A 16,945-nucleotide genomic window follows, 5' to 3' on the forward strand; every position below is an offset into this window, starting at 1 on the left:
TTTTGTCTAATCAGTGCTCAAATACTGGATAATCATGTTTCATAATTCCGTACAATTTGCTTAATTTAATGATTACTTGTTTGTGTGTGATCACGCCAAGCGGGGGAGATATTTTGTTATGAGTTCGTCGACGATGATTTTGTAGGCGCCCTCAGTCGGATGGTAGCTGTCCCAATATAGATAATGAGAGTCATCCGTACACGTCTCTGGCTCGAATCGATTGCACAGAATGGACACCTCCAGCTTCCCACTGTTAGATTAAATGTAGAATTATGGAGAATAATCTGAATAATGACTTTGAAGTACGACTTGAATCGTTTCCTTAAAGTGTTATTTGCCCCCACTCGAATGAGTTTGCTAAAGGGTTCTTGGCAAATCACTTCCAGGATACAACAAAGTATGGAATATTCGATTAGCAAAACCGAATTATATTCCCTTAGAAATAACTAGAAAGAAATTGTATGAATGTGATGAAGAGAGAAAAGAGAGCAAAGAAATTATGTAGACAAAAAATTTCTGAATGAATCATTTTCTACTAATGTTACCAATATATATAGAGAGAATTGCACCTTTTAGACATATCCTTTGGTTTTGGGTGTGCCCTCTCACCATGAGATACAACTAAACATTGCAGCAATGTTTCTAATGGATATATCTGATACAAGAGGTTAATTACCAATAATTACATATGTTGGAAAAGGGCATGCATCTGTTCGGGATGCATCCTGTTTTTCCACCAAACAATAAAAGGTACGGCAGTTTTCAAATTCCAAAGAATGTGATTGTTGGGTGACTAACCCAACTCCATCTTCTGACAAACGCCACACTCATATATATATACCTATATATATATATTATTATATATATATATATATATATATTTAAAATATTCAACAATCCTTCCCTATTTTAAAAATATATAGAAAATGATATTACAACTCTCTTTTTATAATTATCACAAGCATACCGATATAATCATGCATACAATAAAGGTGTCTTTCGAATTAAACCTTTAATTAGTGTAAGTGATTCAAAGTTATAACGAATGCGATGGTGACCTAAGTTTAAACCACCTATTCTTATGTTAAAACCGGAATCACTACACACATGACTATGTCTTATTTCCTTAAAAAAAATTCTGAACCAATTAAGCACTATTATGGCCTTGTGCTTCATCCTGGTTTCATAAACATTTACAAGAGAAAACCCAACTCTTGGTAGAAGCGGCACCACTTCTTATGCTCATATAGGTGAGGTTCCTTCCCATGTCCCTGCTACTATAGACATAACTACAAATAACCTCATTAAGAGATAAAACTCATCCTCCTAAACGTAGCAGTCTTGCACTGATCATCTTGGAATGAGCTATATAATAATTTTCAGTGCTTTCACAACCACTTAACAATAACTTGTTATTACCCATTAAACTTTTAAACTAGTGATGTTCTAGACAAAGTCGGGTTACCATTATTGGTGGCTAATTTTCAGTAAAGGGTTTTAGCCCCATTCCACTAGATGTACTAACTACCAAAGCTCTTGAAAGTGCTTTCGTTAACGGATCCGCCAAGTTATTACTTGATTTAACATAAACAATATTAATAACTCCATCAGTTATTAATTGCTTGACATATTCATGTCTCAAACTAATATGTCTAGATTTTCCATTGTATACCTTATTGTATGCTCTAGACAAAGTAGCCTCACTATCACAGTATAAAGAAATGGATGGCATTGGTTGTGGCCACAACTCTATTTCCAATAACAAATTTCTAATCCATTCCGCTTCTTTACCTGCTGCTGCTAATGCTATAAATTCAGATTCCATAGTTGAATGTGCTATACATGTTTGCTTCTTCGAAGCCCAAGAAATTGCTCCTCCGGCAATTGTAAAAATCCACCCTGATGTAGACTTATTATCATTAACACTTGTTATCCAACTTGCATCTGAATATCCTTCAAGTACTGCTGGAAACTCAGAGTAAGTTAAACTCAGGTTAATAGTTCTTTTAAGATAACCAAAAATTCTATTTATTGCTTTCCAATGAACAGTACCTGGATGACTAGTGTATCTAGAAAGTTTGCTTACTGCAAATGCGATATCAGGCCTGGTACAATGCATGGCATACATTAAACTTCCGATTACACTAGCATACTTAAGCTGTGCAACAGACCTACCAGAATTATTAAGCAAAGTTTCACTATGGTCATAAGGGGTATTTGCTTCTTTTATTTGTAGATGCTTAAACTTAAGAAGCAATTTTTCTATATAATGTGACTGACACAAAGCGTAGCCCCCACTATGCTTCTTTACTTTAATTCCCAAGATAGTATCTACTTCATTCAAATCCTTCATCTTGAATTTTGAATTTAGATACTCTTTAGTTTCAGATACACCTTTCATGTTTGTACCAAAAATTAGCAAGTCGTCAACATATAAACATATAACAACACCATAATCATTTGTGAATTTAGAGTATATGCATTTATCAGCACTGTTATGTCTAAATCCATATGATAAAATGACAAAATCAAACCTTTCATGCCATTGTTTTGGTGCTTGCTTCAATCCATATAATGACTTTACTAATTTACAAACCTTCTTTTCATTCCCAGGGAGAACAAACCCTTCTGGTTGTTCCATATAGACTTCTTCATCTAAATCACCATTTAAAAATGTTGTTTTCACATCCATTTGATGCACATGCAAATTATATAAAGATGCCAATGCAAACAATATTCTAATTGAAAAACCCATGTCTGATTAGATATTAATGATTCAAATTCATCATCTATAGCCTCTTTCCAAAAGGCTGCATCTCTTGAAGTCAATGCTTCGCTTAGACTTTTAGGATCATCCGGTATTTTCTTAAGAACCTTTGTTCTATTTTCTTCGACTAAAAATACAATAGATTGAGATGAAATAAAATCAGAGCCTAGAGTCTTTTCTTTTCTTACCCTTTGTCTTTTCCTTGGTTCATTAACAGTTTCAGACTGTTTTCTTTTTATATTTGTTTCCTTCGACAATGTGAACTTTAGAGAAATCTTGATTTGCAAAATTCTTATCACGATTTCGAGTTTCCTCTTCAATTTGAATACCCTTTTGCAAATTCTCCAAACTAATATCTTCCACCATGTGTAGAAGTTTCTTTCTATAGTTATTCCATGTTTGGGGTAATTTTGCCATAATAGCTCCAACTATCATAGGATCCAGAATAACTATTTTAAGTTCACGAAGCTTTGAGACCAAGACTAATAATTCATGAACTTGGTCTAGGATGGGTTTGTTATCAAACATAGTGAATTCATAATATTTGAACATTAAAAATTTATCGGTACCTCTTTTTTCCGTTGTGTACTTGTGTTCAAGTGCTTCCCAAATTTCCTTGGAGATTGAATGTGTGCATACAAGTCATATAAACGATCAGATAATGTGCCCAAGATGTGTCATCGACATACCAATTCATCTTCTTCACGCTTCTTTCGATCGGCAACTATATTGTCCGAGTCTTTGTCACTTGGTTCACGAATAGGCTCCAATTTCGGGTCCAACACATATATGACATTTAGAACAGCAAGCATGAAACGCATCTTGTCCTTCCATCGGGTGAAATTTGATCCATCAAATTTGTCTAACTTGTAGACATCTTGATTGATAATCTTCAAAGCCATGTTATCAGATTTGTTATCCATGACGAAAATAACACTTTAAGATTGTTAGATTAAATGTAGAATTATGGAGAATAATCTGAATAATGACTTTGAGGTACGACTTGAATCGTTTCCTTAAAGTGTTATTTGCCCCCACTCGAATGAGTTTGCTAAAGGGTTCTTGGCAAATCACTTCCAGGATACAACAAAGTATGGAATATTCGATTAGCAAAACCGAATTATATTCCCTTAGAAATAACTAGAAAGAAATTGTATGAATGTGATGAAGAGAGAAAAGAGAGCAAAGAAATTATGTAGACAACAAATTTCTGAATGAATCATTTTCTACTAATGTTACCAATATATATAGAGAGAATTGCACCTTTTAGACATATCCTTTGGTTTTGGGTATGCCCTCTCACCATGAGATACAACTAAACATTGCAGCAATGTTTCTAATGGATATATCTGATACAAGAGGTTAATTACCAATAATTACATATGTTGGAAAAGGGCATGCATCTGTTCGGGATGCATCCTGTTTTTCCACCAAACAATAAAAGGTACGGCAGTTTTCAAATTCCAAAGAATGTGATTGTTGGGTGACTAACCCAACTCCATCTTCTGACAAACGCCACACTCATATATATATACCTATATATATATTATTATATATATATATATATATTTAAAATATTCAACAATCTCCCGCAACACCCTTTGTTCGAAACTTCAAACCCTAATGCAAATTCAATACAAAATTCGTTAGTCTTTGAGATGTCGTCAAAGGGCGTGTTTGAGATTGCTTTCGTAAAAACCATGTATGCTCATAAATTTTTCTGTTAGAAATACTTTCATTACAAATGCACTGAAATTCTGAATACAAATCCAAGCGCTTCCTAAAAGATAGGGTTGAGGTTTTACCGTAATTAGTAGGGTTGATGATCATATCCAGAAGTGGGTTGTAGATGTCGACGTAAATTAGCATCGAGTTAGGTAGGTTATTCTTGAGGTCGTCCAGCTCAGCAGAGAGCTTGGAGTTAAAGAGCATGGCTGCTTGGTTTGGTTTGTCTGCACAATCTCTTTCCACGCCTCCTCCTAAAGTCCTTTGAGATGGCAGACACCCAATAGGTGGTGCACTGAAAACACCAATTCTTCATGCCCCCAATGCATAAAATCCCTTCAAATACGAACAAGGTATCACACGTCCAAAATGCAAATTACAAAATAGCACTTTACAAACTTGATCACATATAACAAAATGAAACAAAATTATTGAAATATAAACACGTGATATAATCAGTTCACGTATAACAGTGTATTGATTATGCAGGTTGACCAAACTAACGATTGCTCATAAAACCGGATTTATGTCTAATTATTTCTTAATTAAAAGTTACCTTAAAGAAATCAGAAGCATGATTGAGCATGAGGTCAGTGTAAGAAGGAACATCATACTCTAACTTCCTAACACCGGCAACAAAGTAGGTATTAGCAATATCGTTGCTACTTGCTACCACAAAACATAGACTGTTGGCTAGGATGAAGTTTGCTCTCTCTTCTCCCACAATTCCTTTGAGCTTTCTTATGTACTCTTCAAATTGCCGCAGTTGATTAGACAGTGGTGTAACTGCCTAGTTAAATTTCACCAAGGAACCATTAGTAACGTAATTAGGTGTTAAGCTTGATAAGCATGAGAAACTTTCTTAAGTACTCGAAATACTGCCACATATATCATGATTTTACTAAAATTATAACACGTATATTTGTATGTTACTAAACGAGTGTAATAGTATATCACGTGACAAATGTTATGAACACACATAAAATTTCATTGATAAACATATGAGTAATGCCATGGAGACTAAATTTGAAGACAAAATTTATAAACTAAATGATGTGTCACAAATAGGAATGAGCACGTTTATCAACGCTTAAGTAATAAACCAATCAACAACTTTCATATCTATTAATTTTCAAATTTTATCTACAAATTTAATCTCTATAACATTATCTTACACATATTAATGAAAAGAAATATGCAAGTCGTGATACCACAATTTGGGCTGTTATAGGATCATATCCGGTGGCACCAACGGCAAAGCTGACACCTGTAAGCAGATCATTGGGATGTAGGTTTGGATCCAAATAGGCTGGCAGGAGCTCTTTAATGCCTAACTTTTCCACTGAAATAAACAACGCATAAAACCAAATCAAATGAAAGTTTAGTTAATTAACTTGCATTACGATCAAGATTGAAGAAACTGTACTGCCAGTTGCCACAACACTCACAAAACTAAAGGACCATTTTGTAAATTTCATATCATTGGTTTCACATTGTCGTTAAGTTAACCAACTTGAATTTGCTCTTGGACGGTCATATGAGATACGAGTTCCAACTTCTAAGGTTACATGGACAAGGGCTGCGTTTTATGAGGGCTTTCATTGGGCGTATATAAAGCCACTTGTAAGCTCTATATGAAGAAACGTTTAGCAAAGCGCTTTTATGACCCATGATCACTTTTAATTTTGTCAGTCTTACTTTTTTTGTCAATAATATAAAAAACACTCTTAACCTTTCCATAAACAAGCACAAACTTTGAAGTAGCCAGAGAAAGAAACACTAGGAGGGGACATAGCACAAAGCCCTGCTCAAAGGGTTAGCTCCGGAGATATAGTAACTTGAGATGATTTCAGTATGCTGCTAGGCCAGTTGCAGAATTCAGGCAGTGAATTATATCTCAAAGCCTTGGAGCTCAAATTTTTCTAAGCGGCAGGATAGGGGAGGGGGGTCAAATTGCTTAAATCAAAGGGGAAAGAGAAAGATAGGAAAGATGCCAAGTCAAGCCAGAGGCAATCTGCTGTCTGGAATCAAAGATCCTATGCAAAGATCCCTTATTTGCTTAATGTGATTCATTCTCAACACAACTTCTCACGTGTGACGAATTTACAAGCCTAACACGTGGACAATACAAATCGGGAGACGAGGGGCAAATGTGTTCATTTGGTTTCACATGTGGGACAACATACTCTGATACCATAAAAGAGGTTGCGATTCCACCATAAAGCAATTGACAATATAGAAAATAACTCAAGCACTTGTAAACACTTGTAATGTCTCTTATTTCCCAACGTGGAATTCATTCTAAATAATATATACATATAAAGGATACGATAATGTTGATTGATTTGCAATTCCATTTACTTAAATATTTTATAAACTATAATGAAACTACTTTAATTAATATTGAATTTAAATGCGGACACGCTTTCTTGATCGGTTGAACTAACCGACATATGCAATAAATAAGTCAAACACTAGTATTGTATTGGAAGTGATGTAGACGTGAGTTACAGCTGTCACTTTTGGACATTAGAAGTGATGTAGACGTGAGTTGCAGCTGTCACTTTTGGACATTGGAAGTGATGTAGACGTGATGCATTGCTTCTTCAACACACAATCACATGTGTGAGTTGCAGCTGTCACTTTTCCTTTGTCCTTTAATTTACTCCTTAATTCATGGTCTTGTGTTTTATTGAAACTTGTATGTAGGGTTAGCTGGATTATTTTTTTGTTCTTTATATGAACTAATATCAGGCTTTGTCAATAGGCCTTTAAGCCACTCTCAAGCTCTATATAAGAACTTCTCCCTTGTACTTGTTTTCTCATGATGAATTATACAAATAGTTGAAACTAAAAAGTTCAATGTATTGCATATCAAGTGCTTTTATGGAAAAAGAAAAAAAATATCAAGTGCTTAATTTATTCACTAAGAAAACCTAATTGTAGTATTAATTAGTATCATGTATCGTGAGAGTGAGAGTGAGAGTGAGAGTGAGAGTCAAACACAGCAAAAGCAGAAGCAGAAGCACAACCTACGAGGTCAGAGGGAACCTTTCCATTGGAATATCTCCCAGTAGATATTCCTCCTTCGAACTCCCTGCCGTAGGGAGGGAAATTACACCGAGCTGGCGTCTTCAGGTTGACGTTATTGTTCCCTGTATCGACGATGGAATCGCCAAACATAAACACAGCGGGAATCGTTGCATTGGGCGGCAGCTTAACGACATCACCTCCAACCGCTTGGTTTCCCAAAATCACCAGACCACAACAAACAAACAGAAAAAATCTCAATAATAATGTGGTCATCACTGAATACGACTGCAAATTTCTCTGTTTGGTTCTTCCCCAAGTAGCTGGGCTAGCTAATTGACCAAACTAAACCAAACAACGGAAAAGGATGAAGAGTGGGAGCCAACTTATGGGCCATGATTAATAGCGAGTGCATTTATATTTATATTTATTATACATATAAAGGGTGCTGCATACAGCCCGTACTGTCATTTAGATCGATCGTCAGACACAAGACATGCCTTGTTTAATGCAAATGCAATAAGGGATATAGTAGGTGGTACCGTACGTAACTGCTAAATACAATTTTAAAATAATAATTAAAATCAGGCAAGAGAAGCCCAACAGTACAACGAAAGCCAAAACACAAGCAACCAACCAAAAAACAGACCGGAAGAACAGGGGGTAGAAGAGCCGACACTCTAGTAAGCTCAATGTGTCCCCCCTTGCACCTCCCACACAAAATTAAGCCGGGCAAGGTAAATCATCCTTATTCAAAACATGCACTAGAGAAGATGGGGTCGTTCGACCCAAGACACATCACACATCTGCGCGACGCTAAATGATCCGCTGCTACATTTGCTGATCTTGGAACCCAAGATCAACGACAGCCCTGAAAGGCCTCCCCAAGCTTCAAACACTACTCTAAAATAGACAAGCCTCCCATCTGCCCTCAAAGATTGAACCCCGCATACATGAAATAGTTCCTTTGAGAATCAGATTCAACCACCACGAGTCAGATTCAAATAGAGACCCAACTCACAACCAGCCTGCAAAGCCAACGCTTCCGCACATCATAGAATGAATTAGAACAAGAACGAGAATCCCTTTTTCTCTATTTGTCAATTAATTGTTAATCTTTTTTATTTGATGACAGGTCGCACATGGCATATAAAGTTAATTAACTAAATTTACAATTTCATAAGAAAGCCAGGTTCGGACCTCTTCAACCTTGACACGACGATCGAATCAGACCTCGAGCGGTGAATCCGGGCGAGAATCAGTCGAAGTAGAAGAGAGACTGTGGATGGTTGAGCTTGTCGGGGAATCTTCCCTCTCTCTTTCTCCCGCCACTACGTCTTTCATTATTCCTAGCTTCAACAATCATCGCCGTTGGGATCCCTGCGAGTGGGATTTCGCACTTACCCAGATGAGAAAACGACTCCCAAATCACAAAACAAGCCAAACCCAGATAAAAAAACCAAAGAAATTAAAATGGATTCGTAAAAGTTTGTGTCTTTGATAAAGCCTAAAGTGGGAAAAGAGCCATGAAATTGCAGATGGTTTCGTTAAAGATTGTCTTTGGTAAAGCGTAAAGTGGGAAAGAAAAGCCATGAAATTGCACCAACTCTGCTAAATCATAAGGGAGCGACGATGAGGACGGACAAAATGAGGTAAGGAGAGTCTTATTTTAACTAAATAAATTATTATATGAACATAATAAGCTTTTTATTCTCTTAACATAATCATAACAATTTCATATAAAAATTTACCAAACACTCAAACACTTTTTTATTAGTTAAAAACACTTCTACAAAAAAAACAATAACCGAACATTTAATTATTTTACAATTGTTTATTCTCACACCACAGTAAAAGTAGTTCTTATTAAATTACTTTATTTTACAACGGCACAACAGGTAACAACACAACAAATAGAATTTTTTTTAATTTTAAATAACATCAATACTTGCTTAGAAGAAGCGGCTGGAATAATTGTCGAGCATCTGCTTCACAATGATCTTGTACGCTGTTTCGGTTGGATGGTAGCTGTCCCAGAAAACATAGTTAGAGTCATCTGTGCAGACCTGTTGGAGCTGATTGCACAGTTTTGTTACTTCAATAAGGCCAGTACCACAACACCCTTTATTCGCAACTTCAAACCCTGCCGGCATGGATCGACACAAACATATAAATCTTTACTAATTTATAAGAAATGTAATGGAGCTACCTAGGCAGAGTAAATGAAACATTGTACCGTATTTAGCGGGATTTTTTATGATATCGAGTAGCGGATTATAGATGTCAATGTAGACCACTCTCGAGTTTGGTAGGATTTTGTTAAGGCGATCCATCTCCACATTGAGCTTGGAATTGAACAGCTGACATGCTTGGTTTTGTCTTTCGTCACAATCTCTTTCTATGCCTCCATTTACCGTTCGTTGAGATGGTACACATCCGATAGGTGGTGCACTTAGTACACCTATTCTTCGTACCCCCAATCCATACAAGTCCTACAAAATTCATAACTTTGATATATCAATTAAATAGTGAAAAGATGCACATTTTTCATTTTTAGTAATTTGTATCACGAAAATACGCACCTTGACGAAATCAGAGGCATGTTTGAGCATGAAGTCGGTGTAAGAAGGAACGTCATACTCCAATCTCCTAGCACCGGTAAGAAAATAGGTATTAGAAATATCGTTACTGCCGGCTACCACAAAAATCAGACTGTTTTTTATAATGAAGTTTGTTTTCTCCTCTCCAACAATTCCTTTCAGCTTTTCTATGTACTCCTTGAACTGTTTCATTTGGTCGGATAGCGATGCAACTACCTACACAATCGAATTCCAGAATTAATGAAGGAGGAAAAAATAAAATTAACAAAAGAATAAAGGATTCGAGCTTTAAATATATAGGTCATACCCCGAGTTTTGCTGTCAATGGATCATAACCTGCAGCACCGTTAGCTATGACAACACCGGTAAGGAGGTCATTAGGCTGCAGGGTTGGATCCAAATATGCCGGCAACAGCTCCTTGATTCCGAATGCTTCCACTGGACATGAAAAAAAAATCGTAACATAGAGGAGGGTTAATTGAACATTTTATTGTATAAGAGAATATTTCGGAATATTTGGGACAAAATTAGAGATAAAAAGTATTATATTCTCGGATTTTTCACAAAAAAACTAGGAGTTAGCGCACAGTTTTTTATCGGTTTTACGAAGTTCTACAAAAGCAAAGCCAGAATGGCTACTAGTTAGTAATCTTTTATTAGTGTTTAATGGTGGTGATGATGATGACGACGATGATTGTGATGATGATCGTGATGACAACCTATGAAGTCTGAGGGAACCTTTCCATTGGAATATCTGCCGGTTGGCATTCCTCCCTTGAGGTCTTTTCCATAGGGTAAGAAATTGCAGCGTGCAAATGTCACGAAGTTTTTGTTGTTGTTGCCGGTATCAACAATTGAATCTCCGAATACAATAACAGCCGGGATAGTCACATTCTCCGGTAGCTTGACTGTTGCGGCTGCCTCAGTAACGTTACTCATACTAATAATATTGCACAAGAAAATCACTAAAATTACATATGACGATTGCATCTGCAGCCTGATCAGTTTAGGAATAAACAGACCTAGTTCTCCTGCATCTGCATGCATTCTGGACAATTAAATCCCCAAGTTGTAGGTACACAAAAATAAATGATCGAAAAGATATGAGCATAAACTTGTGGGTCTTTAATTTCCGATTGTGAATTTATATTAGTTTTCGATTGTTTCTTGTGAATTTAATCAATTTATATGTGATTGTTTATTGTGTTTGTTGTGAATTTATATTAGTTTCCGATTGTTTGTGGTTAATTTTATATGATTGGCTGTTGTGTTTGTTGTAAATTTATACACACAAAAAGTTCAGCTTGCCCGCATATCCCTCTTATAAACCATTTTATACACAAAGACAGTTGAGGTTGCCCGCATCCCTCTTATAAACCCTTTTATACACAAAGAAAGTTTAGGTTGCCTACACAAAGAAAGTTGGGCTACATCCCTCTTATAAGTCTTTGCATGTTTGGTCTCACACATCGAGTCGTCATTAGGTTTCATACGTGAGCTAACATGCTCTGTTCCACCATTAAACTAATTGACGGTATGAGGAGTAGTTCAATCTCTTGTATGATTTAATCTCACACCAATGTGAAATTTTTTCCTCACATCCTCACAATGTATACGTGTAGATCGAGTCATAGATTTTTCTCAAGCAAGCTTCCGTTGATGGCGTCCATTTATTAACAACGCAAATAAATAGTTATTAGTTGTTTTAACTTTTTTCAACATGCAATAATTAATTTAGGTGGCTTAATAGGTTCTCCATACTGATAAAGAACTAATAAGATAAAAATTTTATTTTCTCCCCTTTAGATTTTCTACATTAGAAAACAATTTTAGTGAAAGTTTCGACAAATGTCTCATGCATAGTTCATGCATAATGTCATTTTATTTTATTTTAAAATATACGATTCTAATATAAATAAGAGAAAGCAGGCTTTAATTAGGCTATGTTTTGAGTGAAATACAAATGAGGAAGACATAAAGCTAAACTTCGTTGATGGAAATAACATATATAGCAAGTAACACGATAGGGGAACTCCATTTACAAAGAAAACATATGATAAAAATCATCTAAAATAATAGTTGGTAGAAGTAGAAAGATCATGAATATAAGAAAACGTTGGACTGGATCACCAGTAATATGGATCGTGATCTGCACAAAAAGTTAGCTAAGGCATTGGCTACATAGTTGCCCTCGCAAAAAATATGAAAACAAAAACATGCATATGCCTAACCGGCCACAAGCAATTGCTCCAATCAACATGCAAATACCAAGGAGTAATAGAACTAGAAGAGTTTACGTAGTGAATCACCATAGTTGAGTCTATCTCCAACCAAATGTGATTAACTTTCAAGTTCCAATGAAATTTAGGTCAAGTGAGAAAAAAAACTACTTTACAAAGTTGTAGCGCTTGTTTATAAGTGCTAATAAAGTGACTAAAAACGCTTTTAATAAAAATGTTGTTTAGACCAATTATGAGTAAAAATACAAGTGAAACCTTAAAAAGCAGTTGAAGTGCTTCTTACGTAATTTGGCTGTTGTGGTAGTGGAACAATAGAAACAGGTATATTGTGAAGCCAATTCAGTTCGTTCGCATGTACAAATTTGTCTATATAATGTTTGTATTCACTTCACCCGATCGACAGAAAGAGCTGCCGGTGCAGGAAACGTTGCTTCGCAGATTCTTCAAAAATACTTCAAAATTATGGTTTCTTGATGCCGCCCTCTGTATCTCAGTGGTCTCCACGTGTCAAACTCTCTATTGGTCTAATTCATATCGATAGCATCTAAACATGTTTTTGCTCCGAATATTTACCTGTGAATGATTTCAAGAAGCTATAGACAATTCTCGTTTCTCTTGTTAATATGTCTGATTTCTTTGTTTCATATAACAAAACCATGTCGACCTAAATCATAAAGAAACGCATAACTCTTTGATCAACCTAAGTCCAGAACAAATCAATTTTACAAATCGTTATTCCAAGCAGGGAATTTGAAGGGTTTTATTCATTTGTAAAGATATAATGAATTGTCTCAGATGAAGTGGCTGGTATAATTGTCTAGAATCTGCTTCACAATGATGTTGTACGCTCTTTCGGTTGGATGGTAGCTGTCCCAGAAAACATACTTAGAGTCATCTATGCAGACTCCTGCAGGTTGGAGCTGGTTGCATAGTTTTGTTACTTCAATGGTGCCAGTACCACAACACCCTTTATTCGCAACTTCAAACCCTGCCGGCATGGATCAACACAAACAAATAAATATTTACTAATTTATAAGAAATATAATGGAGCTAGCTAGGTAGAGTAAATGAAGCACCATACCGTATTTAGCGGGGTTTATGATTAGATCGAGTAGCGAATTGTAGATGTCAATGTAGACCACTCTCAAGTTTAGCAGGTTTTTGTTAAGGTGGTCCATCTCCACAAAGAGCTTGGAATTGAACAACTGTGATGCTTGGTTTTGTTTTTCGTCACAATCTCTTTGTATGCCTCCTTTTACCGTTCGTTGAGAAGGTACACATCCGATAGGTGGTGCACTTAGGGTGCGTTTGGTACGCAGACGGAACGGAATGGGACGGGACGGGACGGGACGGGACGGGACGGGACGGGACGGGACGGGACGGGACGGGACGGGACGTGACGGGACGGGACGGAACGAAGGTGTAATTTTTGAAAAAGACATGGGGTATATTTGTCTTAAAATGGTAAAACATTGTGTTCCACAGACATGGAACAAACCCGTTCCAAGGGGGGGAGGTGGGACGCAAAAACACCCAAAATCTGTTCCGTGGAACAGCTCGTTCCACCCATTTTTGGCGCACCAAACGCGGGACGGAACGCCTCGTCCCGTTCCGTCCCGTCCCATCCCACGTACCAAACGCACCCTTAGTACACCTATTCTTCTTGCCCCCAATCCATACAAGTCCTACAAAATTCATAACTTTGCTAGCTACATCAATTAAATTGCAAGGAAATGTAGATTTTTCATTTTTAGCAATCTGAATCAAGAAAATAGACACCTTGATAAAATCAGAGGCATATTTGAGCATGAAGTCTGTGTAAGAAGGAACGTCATACTCCAATTCCCTAACACCGCTAAGAAAATAGGTATTAGAAATATCGTTGCTGCCGGCTACCACAAGAATCAGACTGTTTTGTATGTAACGAGTAAAAACTTTGATGTATAAGATACACATGAGTTTAAGAGAATTTCGGTAGGCTAACGTTCGAATGAGAGACTGGCTATTTTGCTTAAAAATTTAAGAGTTAAACATCACATCTTAACGAGTAAAACGCTTGTAACTCAAGTGATAAAAAGAGCTTATCTAGACGCTTAGAGATTCAGTGTTTAATAAATCCTCCTCCCCCAATGTCGGTCGATTAGAAAGAAACAAAACATGACAGCTTAGTTAATAGGATTTTATGGTTGGTAGGTAAAATGTCAATTTCATAGTTTTTTAGTTGGTGCAATCCTACTGCTTTATTTATAAGAGAAACTAATGAAAAATACTTGAAAACTTTGAGTTTTAACAATAAGGATAAAATAAAGAGTAAAGTGAATACACATGTTTGACTTTTTAATGTAAAAACGTGATTTTTAAAAATGAACCGTATCGCGAACTTTTCGTTGAAACTCCTTTATTTATATATTAATGGAATTCAAGATTTTGATCATAAAATATGGTGAACGTAGTAGGCTGTGTAGATAGAATGATGAACATATATAAAGTGAAGATGGGAGGAAGATAAATTATTATACTCGAAACGATTAATGAATCGAACCAACAGCTGTTGCCTGCTTTGTGAACAGTTGAGCTATTAACACACTGCATTAATTTGGCGAGTGGTACGTGAAATGAGCACCACCTAAAAATACAGGCTACAGCTGGGAGCCCTTTAATTTCTCTCCTGTTTTAGTTACAGAAAAACTGAAGGAAATTGTTATTAGTATTTTAAAAATCTCGTTTTACACTTCAAATTTTTTATATTGGGAAAGAAAAATACACTTGTGAGGAGTGGAGAATGAGATTTTTGAAGTGCTAATAACATTTCCCAAACTGAAAAGGGAAATAATTAACTAATTAAATGGTTTTTTTTGCTTGCTTTCTTCGTCCTCTAATTTTACAATTTTGTGAAATTTTAATTAATAAATAATTATGATGTTATATTCTTGCACCACCACCATGCATGCAATAGGACCTCAAGATCATACGTAGACTGAAAACTCTTTCAGTTAGTTCCCGAACCGTCGAACTTTACATATGTGGTTGATTCGGGGGATTTCCTTTTAAAGAAGGTAGCCAGCACCTGTCATCATGAGAGAGGGAGGAAAGCTCGGGAAGTTTGTTCTTTATTGCTTTGAGTGAGAAGAAAAAACGCTAATTTTGGTGTAGTTTGACGTCCAAACTCTCAAGGATCTAGGTTCTTCGCATCTGCTTTGTGTGGTGCGGGAGGAGAGTAAAGCGACGTCTTGATGTGAAATTTGCTTCATCTAATCCTTTTACCATCTTCGATTTTTACGATCTTTGTACTTGCATTCTTCTCTTTTAATAAGATAATTCGCTTTAAAGAAAGAAAAAAAAAAAAAGCTACGACAGCTGCACAAATTAAACTTGTGCTCACTGCTTCTTCACCTATACTGCCTAAAATATTTATCTTTAATTAAAAGGTCAAGTTTATGACACTGATAAGAAAGGTATACAAACATATTTTGATGAATCGATGAGTATATACGACTTTCCTTTTGCCAAGTAGGTATAAGCAAGTTTTAAATCTCATCCTGCCATCCAACGCACATAAGTCATATGACCTACAAGCAAGAGGCCATGTGGCTGATGAAGAAATTATAAATAACATTTTAAAATGTTTTAGTTGAGAAATAATGACATTTATATGGCTAACGTGTAATTGGTCTTAATTAGTTACTTAAAGAGTAAAACCATTCCCTTTCCAATTTATTTGACATGCATTATTTTAAATATGAAAGTTTGTAACACTTAATTAATGGTCGTAAACACATAGGGTGTGCATGAAGAAAAAATGAGTGGAAAAAGCACTTTCGAAATATAATTGGGTAATGGTGGGTTGTCCTTGATTTTTCGTTTCTCTTTCTTATAAGTAGACAAAAATATCTCTAAATCGCAACACTAGTGAACCTCTAATCTATCTGTTAAATAACTTTCATTTCCCATTAGGTTTAGGCCCAGTTTGGTATTGATTTTTTTTTTCACCAAAAATTGCTTCACTTTAAAGTTATGCAATAAAAAAATGTTTGGTAAAATAAAATATCCTATTTATTTTAAAAGTAATGGCCTTCAGATAGCAGCTTTTAAAAACAGTTTGTAGTTGCTTTTAAAAGCTACTTTAATAAAAAGCAGAGTTGTGCCCTCAATGAATATTTTTAATTCCTGCATCTCATTATTTTTTTTTAAATAACATTAATTATCCTCCAGACACATTTTACCCTTGTAGAAAAAGTGAACATCACTACCTACTGCTACAAATCCTAATCTCTTAAACCACCATTGTTGCCACCATAACCACACCACAATCACGCCGCCACCACCACCACTACCACTACAACCACCATCACAACCATACCGGTCACCACTACCACCACAACCACAACTACCATCGTTGCCGCCACCGCCATTACTGCAACTGTAAATACAATTGTCATCACTGCCACCACAACCATAACTGCCACCATCCCCATTGCCGTGCCCCTACCACTACTATTACCTTTGCAGCCCAACCACCACACCAACCACCACCGCCATCGCCACCATCACAACCATTGCCCTTGCCACCATTGTCGTCACCA

General features: G+C 36.2%; 2 protein-coding genes and 1 pseudogene across 3 annotated transcripts; all 3 read right to left on the minus strand.

Moving 5' to 3' along the window:
* LOC103450553 (GDSL esterase/lipase EXL3-like) lies at nt 1-7,862 on the minus strand (annotated as a pseudogene).
* A 208-nt stretch (nt 7,863-8,070) lies between these two features.
* Nucleotides 8,071-11,245, minus strand: LOC103450358 (GDSL esterase/lipase EXL3-like). Of its 2 annotated transcripts, XM_029093936.2 has the most exons (6): nt 10,842-11,245; nt 10,430-10,560; nt 10,105-10,338; nt 9,759-10,014; nt 9,471-9,665; nt 8,071-8,902 (listed from the first exon to the last, which is right to left on the minus strand). In XM_029093936.2, the coding sequence occupies exons 1-5, from the start codon at nt 11,167-11,169 to the stop codon at nt 9,475-9,477; spliced, it is 1,140 nt and encodes a 379-aa protein (XP_028949769.1). In that variant the 5' UTR covers nt 11,170-11,245; the 3' UTR covers nt 8,071-8,902; nt 9,471-9,474. The 2 variants fall into 2 exon arrangements, with proteins under 2 accessions (XP_028949769.1, XP_008387915.2); XM_008389693.4 differs by lacking the exon at nt 8,071-8,902 and having other exon boundaries at nt 9,269-9,665.
* A 1,726-nt stretch (nt 11,246-12,971) lies between these two features.
* On the minus strand, nt 12,972-14,001 carry LOC114821517 (GDSL esterase/lipase EXL1-like). Its single transcript, XM_070814187.1, has 2 exons — nt 13,444-14,001; nt 12,972-13,350 (listed from the first exon to the last, which is right to left on the minus strand). Exons 1-2 carry the CDS (start codon nt 13,985-13,987, stop codon nt 13,154-13,156), a joined length of 741 nt encoding a protein of 246 aa, XP_070670288.1. The 5' UTR covers nt 13,988-14,001; the 3' UTR covers nt 12,972-13,153.
* Nucleotides 14,002-16,945: the final 2,944 nt, after the last annotated feature.

This window comes from Malus domestica, chromosome 15 (genome assembly GCF_042453785.1).
Source record: "Malus domestica chromosome 15, GDT2T_hap1".
Classification (NCBI taxonomy): domain Eukaryota; kingdom Viridiplantae; phylum Streptophyta; class Magnoliopsida; order Rosales; family Rosaceae; genus Malus; species Malus domestica.